This window comes from Drosophila serrata, unplaced genomic scaffold (genome assembly GCF_035046125.1).
Source record: "Drosophila serrata isolate PLE 108 unplaced genomic scaffold, ASM3504612v1 contig_184, whole genome shotgun sequence".
Classification (NCBI taxonomy): Eukaryota; Metazoa; Arthropoda; class Insecta; order Diptera; family Drosophilidae; genus Drosophila; species Drosophila serrata.
The window spans coordinates 10295100-10306843 of record NW_028257082.1 but is presented as its reverse complement, the minus strand read 5'-3'; the positions used below and the strand labels follow the sequence as shown (position 1 = coordinate 10306843).

General features: G+C 41.1%; 2 protein-coding genes across 2 annotated transcripts; one reads left to right on the top strand and one right to left on the bottom strand.

Moving 5' to 3' along the window:
* The first annotated feature begins 33 nt into the window (after nucleotides 1-33).
* On the top strand, nucleotides 34-1978 carry LOC110191322 (N-acetylglucosamine-6-sulfatase-like). Its single transcript, XM_020962150.2, has 4 exons — nucleotides 34-136; nucleotides 200-911; nucleotides 980-1623; nucleotides 1678-1978. The coding sequence occupies exons 1-4, from the start codon at nucleotides 134-136 to the stop codon at nucleotides 1819-1821; spliced, it is 1503 nt and encodes a 500-aa protein (XP_020817809.2). The 5' UTR covers nucleotides 34-133; the 3' UTR covers nucleotides 1822-1978.
* LOC110191327 (baramicin A1-like) lies at nucleotides 1893-3027 on the bottom strand. Its single transcript, XM_020962164.2, has 4 exons — nucleotides 2946-3027; nucleotides 2671-2883; nucleotides 2078-2610; nucleotides 1893-2019 (listed from the first exon to the last, which is right to left on the bottom strand). The coding sequence occupies exons 1-4, from the start codon at nucleotides 2995-2997 to the stop codon at nucleotides 2011-2013; spliced, it is 807 nt and encodes a 268-aa protein (XP_020817823.2). The 5' UTR covers nucleotides 2998-3027; the 3' UTR covers nucleotides 1893-2010.
* Between the last annotated feature and the right edge of the window lie 8717 nt (nucleotides 3028-11744).

Genomic DNA, 11744 nt, shown 5'->3' with positions numbered 1-11744 from the left:
AATATATCGATTACCGATATATCGATTGACACGTCAGATGTTTTGCCACTAAGCTTTTCCAACACTGCCCGCCTAAGCCGGGTTTGGTTTTCGCACAAATTGTAAACAAAGGTGAAAATCGGTTCCTTGCTCCATGGTAAGCACCTGGACTCCGCCCTTTTTCTTTTAAACATGATATCTAAGCTTGACATCACTTCAGCTCGGCTTAAACCCCCTCTTGATACCCTGCTTCCTGGCCTGCTTGGTTAGGTTGGTCGCCGGCGAAAAGTTACCTAACATCTTACTCATACTGACCGATGATCAGGATGTGGAGCTCCGCGGCATGTTTCCCATGGAGGACACCGTGAAGCTGTTGGGTCTAGCCGGCGCCCTGTTCCACAACGCTTTCACGCCAACTCCCGTTTGCTGCCCGGCACGGGCCAGTCTGCTGAGTGGTATGTATGCACACAACCATGGTACGCGCAACAACTCGGTGAACGGTGGCTGCTATGGAACTCATTGGCGGCGGGTACTAGAGCCTAGGGCTCTGCCAGCCATTCTGCAGCAGCGCGGATACAATACCTTCTATGCGGGGAAGTACATGAACGAGTATAAAGGGCAGGAGGTGCCGCGGGGCTGGAACGAATTCCATGGCCTTCACGGGAACTCCCGTTACTACAACTATACGCTGCGCGAGAATGACGACAATATCGACTATATGGGGACGTATCTGACTGATTTGCTAAACAATCGGACCGCTGATTTCCTGCGAAGAGCTACCCAGCAGGTTGAATCGGAAGAGCGACAGCCCTTCTTTGCCATGGTGGCCCCGCCGGCGGCACATCAGCCCTTTACGCCAGCACCCCGACACGCTGGCTTATTTTCCAAAACGAAAGCTGTTCGAACGCCCAGCTTTAATAAACCGAAGGAGGGTAAGAAACTTATATATGTACATATGTATCTTTATATATACTTTTATAATTTCAATATCCATGTGCAGATAAACACTGGTTGGTTCGCTCGTCCCGCCTGCTGTCCAACGAAACAATCAATACCATAGATTCGTACTTTCGGATGCGTTGGGAAACGCTACTGGCCGTGGATGAGATGGTAGCCAATCTGGTGGCCGTGCTTAATGAGTCGCAGTCGCTTGATGACACCTACATCGTTTACACCTCAGATAATGGCTATCATGTGGGACAGTTCGCACAGCCGTTCGACAAGCGACAGCCGTACGAAACGGATATACGAATTCCGCTGTTAATTCGGGGACCGGGCATAGCACCAAAAACTCATATTGACACAGCCGTCAGTTTGGTGGACTTGGCGCCCACCATTCTGGCCTGGGCCAACGTGAGCACGCCCGCCTACATGGATGGACAGTCATTCAATGAGCTTTTGTCCACCGCTACTGATGGGGTTTCCCTTGGAGCTTTTCCTCGTTCACTGCTGATTGAATACTGGGGCGAGGGTAATGCCAACACCTACAATCCCGAGTGCCCATGGTCAGAACTGGATGGGTTGGCGCAATGCACCTTGGAAGCGGACTGCCATTGCCAGGACGCGTGGAACAATACGTACGCTTGTATACGAACTATTCGATATCGGGATCATCGTATTTACTGCGAGTTTCGCGATCACGAGGTGAGATTTAGTTATTTTTTAAAGTAGATTAGCTAATATATTTTTTGAATTCAGAACTTTTTGGAAGCCTATGATCTGCAGGTGGATCCCCACCAGTTGACCAACATTGCCTACGATCTCCTGCCAATTGAACGGGCTTTGTATTCACTGCGACTGAAGAATCTCACTCAGTGCTATGGTCACTCGTGCTTTGTATAGATGAACTATGACCCCTTGTTCAATATTTAACCCAAATTCATGTCTCAAGGGCAACCCAAATCCATTCCTAGTTGGTTTTGGATATTTTTGTATTTAGATATCATGTGATTTAAGTACCTATTATTGTACAATATATATACAAGTTGTTTTCTTTAAACTATGTCAGATTATACTCATTGGGAACCATGTTTAGGAGTACTGCAAAGAGTAATTTATTAGTTTATCGTTAAACATTTCAATATCAAAGTTTACTCACACGCTGGGTACCCCGGCGACCGGAGACAATGGCGTGCCCATTCTTGTCCACTGAAACTGTGCGTCCATCTGGACGCTTCCAAACGGAAACATTATCGTTCCACACACCAGCCTGATCTCCGCGGGCCACAAAGTTCTCGCCCTGGACACGAGCATCGTTGATACCACGACGGCGTCGAATAATTAATGGGATACCTTCATTTTCCTCCTGAGGACTACTGCGACGGCGTCGAATGAAAATGGGGAAACCTTCATTCTCGTTCTGAGGGCTACGACGGCTACGTTGGACATAGAATCCGCCATTACCAAAGTCCACTGAACGATCCGGACGCTCCACATGGAACTGGGGGCTTCGACGACCGCGTTGAACGTAGACACCGCCGTAGCCAATGTCAACAGTGCGATCTGGACGGGCAATATGAATTTGTCGACTGCGACGGACACTTGGAGGCAATCCAGCATCTAGCCCACCATTGGGACGGCTGGGGCCCAAATTCTGGGCTGACAAGGTGGGTCCGCTTACCGAGTGAGTTGCTGAAAATGTAAATATTTGTATTATTTTATTGGCAACTGTGGTATATATCTCGTCTTTACCTGGACCTCCTGGGTTCTTGCGATGCACAAATGTGTTGCCCTGCTCATCGGTGTAGACATGTGCTCCCTGCGATGGTGAATTCTGGAACTGGCCACCCACTCCGGGCACACTATAGGTGCCTTCGTTTTGCCCCCTTATGTAGACCTGGTTGCCGGGAGTGCCAAAGACATGGGGTCCATTGCGTCCATCATAGGTCTGTTGCGGCTCCGCAGCTGCAAGGATAATGTATATTAAAAGTTATCCTTAACAATTATCTCTTATTCCTTATCCTCACCGACGCCGAGGACAGCGCAAGCAGCCAGCGCAATTAATCCAAAAGGTTTCATTATGTTCAGCTGCACAGCTCGGGTTCAACTGTCTGTATTTTAAGATGCAATCCGGTATTTATAGCCCGGCAACTATTACTCGTTAAATTAGCATCTGGCTGAGCTTGTTTATAGCGAACGCTCAGAATTTCCCAAGCTTCGCCGCAATCTCAGACCTGACATGGAAGTACGATCGGGAATTTCTCAAAACCGATTGCCGCCCTGACCCGATCCACATAATATATAATCTGATAGCTCTTTGAATATATAATTGTTTATTTGGAAGAGCTGTAATAACTTGTTTGATGTGTATATAGTATGTGGTAGTATTTACACAAAATATGAGCATGGCTTTTGATTAATGCAATAAGTTATAGAATATGAATGCAACTAGCACGTGTTGTGTTTTGTCATCACGTGTGTGGTTCCTTCCATTTGAATAAAACTGACAAACTCTATGAGACCCCAAATAGTTGCAGCTTGAGAATATGGCATTTGACAGGATGGAGCTGTCTCCTTGAAGTCTTCAATTTCTTTGAATGACAGGGGCAGTGAGTACTATTTTAAGCGGATTAATATAGATTTCTTTGTACAACCCTTGGGGTATATTTTTGCATATATATTGTTATTATCATTCAATATATTTTATTTGTAATCTACAAAGATTTTAATAACGAATCGGAATTTTAATAGTTTAGGAACCAACTGCTAAATTTGGCAAGTACAATAAATATTACGTATACGCAAAATTAACTTTATCATGTACAAAAAATATTACGTATACGCAATATTACGTAAACGAAAATGGACCTTGAAAATTCCTTTCAAAAAGGATTAAATCTCTTATTTTAATTCCAATCACAATCAAATACATTCCATTTATCAAGTTTTTATATGTTTTGAAATGCTTATTTTTTGAGTAAATTATTAATTTTTCAAATGTCATAACTAAGCCAAAAATTCATTAATTCAAATTCAGATACCACTTCTGTGCTTGTTCTAGTACCGTTAACAAACCTGCATATTTAGTTTTAAAATTTAAAATATTTAACAAGTTTTGACAATTTGAACGATGTAACCCCTTATATATATATTTTTTTTTTAAATTGACAAATTTTTTTTCTTCGCGGCATGGCTAGATCGACTCAGCTTTCGATGCTGATAAAGAATATATATGATTTATAGGGTCGGAAATGACTCTTTCACTGCGTTTTAGACTTCTGACTTAGAAAATAACACCCTGTAAGCTTTTTTATTATAACCAACTAAAGAGTTTTCTTGGCCAAGAACTGATACAATTGGACATCAACTCTTGTCCTAGCAATTAATCATACCATTTCCATTTTGAGTTAAAACTGTATTCGTACTTATTAAGTATAAACTTTAGCGAGAGCTCACTGTATTCCCCTGTCTGAATGCGCCAACCATTTGAATACGAACTGTCCACATGCATTGTCTTCGACCAAATTCGTTTCGTTTTCGGCTCTCATGTTTATTTAATCTGATCAATTGGCGCAGCGTGTCACATAAATTTGGACAATTTTAAGAATGCACAAAATACACTAAATTTGTCGGTTGTTTGTCTTGGCATTCCTGCCTCCCCCCGGATACCCCGGTCTTCCGGCTACCGGCGACAAATAGACGACACTTGTGACCCGGCCATAGATGCTACTGCTACTGCTACTGCTTCTGCTGTTGGCTTTTGGCCACGTCGGTGCATCTCAACACCTTGGCAAATGAAAAGAAATTGCCCGGCGAAGGCCTGGTCTCCGGATGTTTCCGGTTGCACGTGCAGATGTCTCTATATCTACCGGTCCTAGTCCCAGTCCCAGCTCCTCCTGGTTCTCGTTCTTTATCCCTCTGCTGTTGGCCCCTGGACAACATACTTCAGTGCAATTGCATTTAAATCAGTTGGCCGTGCTGCTCGTGCGTTGTTTTCCTTTCGAATCCAGCGAGTCCTTGCTTCCACATAAATTATGCAAAATTTTTTTGTACCCCCCCAGCCAGCAGTGTCTATGTGGCTTGTGCGCCATTTGTTCATTTCGAGACCAATAAAATGAAGCATTTGAAAGTTGTAAATATGCGCTGCTGCCATTCGACGTTCAGCAGTGTCTGCGGCTCGTAAACTGTCGGCCAGCATTTTGTCAGTAATTTTCTATTTGGCGGCGGTGGCGGTGGCGTATACTTAATGAATTGCTTGTGTGGCAGCGTGTTGCTGCTGTTGCATATGCATAACCAGCAAAAGCAAATTTGTTTATAGAAACGGCATTTTAAATACGCTTTTAACGCCCCCCTTTCATGTCAGTTCATTTCGTTTTTAGCCAAGAGCCTTTAGCATTAACAAAGGAGCAAGTTTCCGCTTTCTTTGTCGCCGGGGTAACATAATATTTTACTCAGGGATCGCCGAGTGAAAAACAGAGAAAAATTTGTTTGGCCAGCGGATGGCGGATGGGTCGGACGGGCAGCTGTAAAATGGGTATAGAAAAAACAAACGGAATGGCTCGTGCCATTGCCATGTCATGTTTTGTGATGCACGAGTCCAAGGATGCGCTTGGGTGTCCTTTTTTTTCGCCCTCTTTGTCATGTCGGTCGGTCGTCCGCTCCCCCCCCCCCCCTTCTTGTGCAGTCGCCGTGACAAGGCAAACGAATTGAGGCATAAGTAGGAATCGCTGTAATATTTCCAGGCAACATCCCGAGTTGCCGGGATAGCTTGTACTCTCTGCTGGGCCCGAAAAACTTTAAGCCAAGACAATGCGACATAATCGAAAAACAACAGACGGATGAGTTCGCGTGAATTATGCTGAAATGGTTGAGTCCGCCTTGGAGTTTGGGAACTGGAAATGTTTACTTTTGATTGACTACACTGTTTGATGAAGTCCCGTCTTGGCCAGGATTAGAAATATCCATTTCAGAGGGTGGTTTGGACTTGATTTTTATCGGGCTGCTTTGCCTATTTAACTATTTTTGAACTGTACTGTACCATTTAATAACACGAATTACCCAGGGTTTTGATTTTATTAAAATCGGATGACTATGACTATGTATATCATATAACTGATATAAAAATAATAGTTAAAAGTAGAGGAAAATGCAAAACTGTTAGAGTAAAACTATAAATTTAATATGTATTGTTGATTCAATAAAAGCAGATATTAATATGTTTTGTTTTTGAACATATATATATATAATTTATAGTTTCTAAATAATTAATGATCGAATTAGAATTTCCAAGGGAGAGCGGAAGTTAGCTTCTTGTAATAATATAATATTGTTTTGGCAGTGAATAGATTTCTCCCTCGCTCTCCCTCTCTCTTTTTCTCTCTCTGCCTATCTCTGGCGATAACTCGTTCTCCCAAGCTCTCAATTTCTTTTCTCTCTTTCCTCGGTGACTATAAATACAGGAACTGCCCTCGCACTCACCTCATTCAGTCCGCGGCCTCCCTGCTGTTTACATCTATATATGGTGATAGTGATTGCTCTTCCACCCCAAAAATATCACCTGATCAATGCACAACATTTGGATAATACCATGGAAAGTCAGCCTAATTAAAGTTACCAAAAATATATCTCTAACATACACTGGAAGGAAGGAAACAATGGCGAAAAGGGATAAGTTCGGTAAGTCTTAACCATGGCAATTATTGAATGTATATAGATCAGTTGCGCTAGCTATGGATTCCTTTATTGCCTTGAAACCCATTACTTTACTTTACGTTAGAGTGACACAGCATTTTGTATTAGGGATATCTAGAAATAAATGTCGAAGCTAACAGCCTAAATTTGTTAATATTTATTTATTACCCTTGCGATTTCAAACTGACCCTGACATTGGCTCTAACTTTTGCTCCATTATTATCTACTTACAGGGTATTGTAATTTCAGTCAAAAGCTGAAACGCAGTGAAGGAGTCATTTCCGACCCTATAAACCATATATATTCTTGATCAACACGAAAAGCCGAATCGATCTGGTCATGTTTGGTGGAAACAAATTTTGTATAATTTTTTTAAAATTTTATAAGGGGTAACCGTTAAAAATGTCGAAAATTGATAAAAATTTTAATTTTTAAAAATTTAAATCTTAATATGCAGATTTGTTAACGCTCCCCAAAAATGTATCCGAATTGGAATTAATAAATTTTTGGCTTAGTTATGGCATTTGAAAAACTAATGATTTACTAAAAAAAATAATAATAATATAAAAATATATGTAAATTACTTGATAAATGAAATTTATTTGATTTGAATTTGATTTAAAATAAGAGATTTAACCTTGTTTTCAAATTTTTAAAGTCCATTTTCGTATACGTAATATTGCGTATACGTAATATCTTTTTATTTGATTAATTTAACTCCCTTTCTTTGTTTACTTGAATTCCAGCTTTTTTTTTGACAGTAGCTGTTAAACCTTAAAGAATTTGCCCAGAAAACCTTTCCGAATTAAAATAAATGCATTTTTGGCTTAGTTATGATATTTCTTTATTATTTTCCCCCAAAAATAAACCAAATAATCCAACTAAATAAACTTTACTCAAGTTGAAAACATGCCTGCTTATGCTATTCTCACATTTCTCTGGATTTGGATGCCGGGAATCTGTAAAGTTGAAGCCAAATCGATTCTAATCCAAATCCCCGTCAGCTTCGGGAATTCGCTGCCATATTTCAATTCTATTCTCAGCCGGAGGGTATGCAACGCTTTTGCAGCACGGCTTACCACCGAGGGGTACTCGAAAACTGTTGCATACTTGGCAGCTGCACGAGGCCACAATTCCACACATACATGCTGACACACACACATGTTGGACTATTTATCAATTTATTACGCGCAAAAAGTTGTGCTCTCTAGCAACTAAGCCAACTGTCGCTTTTGCCACTGACAGCGCTCAATGCTCATTGGGAATAAGCCAAGTGTGCGTGCCGCCAAATTAGCCAAGGCAAGCGAACAGCACACACACGAGCTACACACACACAGATAGATATAACTGGCATCAGGTGGCCAGGCTTTGTTAACGGATTTATGCAGCCATAATAAAACTTGTGTGCTGCAAATTGATTTATGGAAGGGGCCACAGTGAGCACAACAATTGCACACACTCGCACACATTATAAGCATTGTATGTCCTTACCACACATACACATGCCCGGCCTGGAAAACTTTTAATTTCCTAAATGTATTCGCCGACAGAGAACTTGATGCCTTCGATACGCAGTGCCCGTAAAGTAGGAAAAGGAAGTGAACGAAGATCCTTACCCTAGGAGCACTGGGAGGCGCACATCCGTCCCAGAGAGCACGAGAGAGAGAAAGAGAGAGAGACGAGTTGCAATTTAATGCCGAGGCCAACGTAAAAACTGGAAAATTATGACCAAAATGAGAATTTAATCGAAATACGTGAGTGGAAAAATGAAAATTTGACTGCAACTTGGGAACGCGTCTGACTGGCCAAAGAACGAAGCTTTCCCAAACCCATCGCCTTTACTATTCGCTGCGGAAAAGGGCAATGCAGTGGAAAAAATAAGAAAATAAATGGGAAAAGGGATTGACTGATGGATTTTGAACGATTTTATAAGTTTTTAAACAATGTTTAAAATCACCTTTTTTTTATATAAAATAATATGAAAAGCTTAATTTGCTTACCAGCTCTAATGAATAGATTATAAATTGGCTTTCTTTCATTTCCAACTCTATGATCAACGCTCGTTTTGTTTCGACTTGACATAAAATTGTTTCATTTCAATAAATTAAAATGATTTAATTAAGAAATAAATATATTTTCCAAGTGTATAGATACCAAGGCAACAGGCGGCATCAGCGGCGGTGGAAAGCATAAAATACCCAGTGCAAGCTCATGCAACTTTTATCATGGCCGCAAACGCTGCTGCCTCGTCGGTTGCCTGGCAACTTGCAGGCTCCTGATGCCAGAAGGTGGCTGGAGTATCCCGGGCATCATCATCAACACTGTCTTCATCTGCTTACGCGTTACCTTGAGAGAGCCAGGACCTGCGTCTCCTCCTCCCAACTCCAACTCCTCCCAATCCTCGTTTCGCTCCGGGCAATAGCACAAATTAATGCCACCGACACTGACTCTTGCTTTCTTTCCACCAGTTTGTCTGTCTTCAGTTCCACCGTGTTACCTTTTTGCCGGATCTGGCGGTGGCACTCCCTCTGGCCCCGATTCCCATACGCAGGCAGACAGACAATTCTCAAATGAGTCAACAACAGTAAAATGGTTTATTTTACTACCAGGCAGCAGCATCCAACGCCCCTACCGAGATGGATCTGTTTGAAGTAATACTACGTATACGTAATATTTTTGTGCTTGACGAATTCAACTCCCCTTTCTTGGTTTACTTATATTTATTATATTTTAAAGAGATTTCAAGTCCATGTGCGTATACGTAATATTTTTGGTACATACAACAATAAGCCGTCATACTTGGTTTTTTTTGTATTCCTATTTATTTCAGACAGTCAAACTTTCCTCGTAGTTGTGAAACCATGGAGAAAATGTCCTGCTCGTGACCGATAATATGCAATAGATGCATTTAGGCGCTTAATATTTAATTCCCGCTGGCAACATCCTTTGCTAATTGCTTATAATTAACTAAATGACAGCCGGAGCGCGGACGTGCCGGCAACTTCATCTGGCGCTCATAAAGCAATCACATGCACTTGCACAACTATAAAAACTTCCTGTCCTGTCCTGGCCTGGCTCAAGGACCTACAGCCTGTTGGCAGCAGCTCCTTGATTCTGGCTTTTGCTCTCTCCTTCTTGGTACATGTTTTCGTGTCCGTCTGGCACTCCTTTTCCGCCTGTCATGCCACTGCCATTAGCCTGGCCTTTACTACTTTGCAACATTTCCTCTTGTGACTTCTTTCCTTCGGCTCGCATTTCTTTTTTTCCTGGGTCCAACTTTTGGCAATTTTCCATATGCAACACGCAACAGACGTTTTTATGTTTTCTGTGTGCGCCGCCCATAAAAAAGTGAACGAGCAGCATCCGAGAATCCCAGAATCCGAGGAAGGGCAGGAGCCCGGAGACCCGGAAGGGATGACAATGATTTGGAGCGCAGGGTTTGTCCGGGGGGGAGGGAAATGGTAGTCAATTATCGAATTAATTTAGTTGCCCAGTGAGTGTCCGTCCGGGCAATGGTTGAGTTCTCACTTTATCCGCATCATAAATGCGAATGGCAATGACTAGAATTGGGGATTATAACAATTACCATCGCCGTTCTGTCGCACGGAGCTGAACGCTGGTTCGGAATTCAAATTGTTTTTACCAGGCAGAGCCTGGCTGGCAGCCTCGGCCTGATTGTGAAATTCTGCAATTAATTAAATTACCCGACGAAATGAAATTTTTGTCGCTGCAAGCAACAGCTAGCCGGCCTCGCGGCGTGTGTCCTGCATATCCCTGTATCCCAGTATCTCCCCTGCTCCTGGTGTCCGTGTAATTGATGCGTTAATCCGCATATTGACAGCGGTGGCTGTTGCGGTGGCTTTATGGAAATATGTATGGATGTATGTCCCCCCGGGCGACACAGTGCGCTGACATGGGTAGTTGGTGGGCCTGTTGAAAGGATTTGCGCAGTTCGTCCTGCCACTGCGACTGGCTAAGTAATTTAATTACATCGCAATGCCGCAAAATTATCGCAATATTGTTTATTGGCCAGCGGCGCTCGATGAGATTAATCCGACATTCTTTGGCGGCCAACTATAAGCTAATCTGTGGCGAGAATTTGCGGCAATTTATGTATATTTATATTGTCATATTGAGATTTTTTAAAAAGGCGGCATAATTTGTCCAGCAGTTTGATTTAAGCAAATGATTACTCAATCGTATTTACAAGACTAATAAATAAGGTTTATTAACGATTATATGAGATATTAATGAGTTGCCAAGTGAAAATATATTTTCTGAGCCATTAATGGGATTTCATTCAATTAAATATATATAACTTTTGTTTATTAATAAGCAAAGTGCACTATGGAAATTAATAGAAAGTACAAATTAAGGGTAAGGATAAAATACTTTATATAAACTAGTATTTATTTCTTTAATTAATGTGTACGATTAACTAAGAGAATTACTACTAGTTAAACTGTGTACCTAAGGTGCTGCTTTTAATATGAAATTAAATTAACATGAACACTATTCTTTTAAACATGTAAGAAAATTATTATTAAAGGTTCATAAAATATAAGTGGTATTAAGAGCACGTAAATAATAGTAAAACTAACTAAAAAATATACTAAAATAATTATAAAATAAACATAAAAAACAATAACTTTAATAAGGTTCCATTGTACTGAAAAAAAAAAAATAATTTCGATTGTCAAGAGGAGTGTTAACTGAGATATCATTTAGCCACAGATTGGTTTTTGTAAACATTTTTAATTAGTTTTCTAACAAACTAACTCTTTAGAGTCATGAATAACCAATCGACTTAAGTTTTGTAAATCAAGTTAGCTGCTCACAAATGAAGTTAGCAAACAAAGGCCCTTGAAAGACAATAAACGTACACTCTTGGAGCAATTTCAATAACTCCCTGAGAATATTAAATTAAAAAACAGTTTTTTACTTCAATTTATATAAAACGTACATACATCTCTCGCAACCCATTTCCTCTTCTAGGGATTTTCAACCCCAAAACAATGCTCAATGCGTTTATTCATAGTGTCACTTCAGTATGTTGCTCAGCTCAGATTATCGCGGCAAAAACTTTTAATCAAAAGCGAATGCGTTCTGAGCCCGCTAATTACATTAGTTCTGTT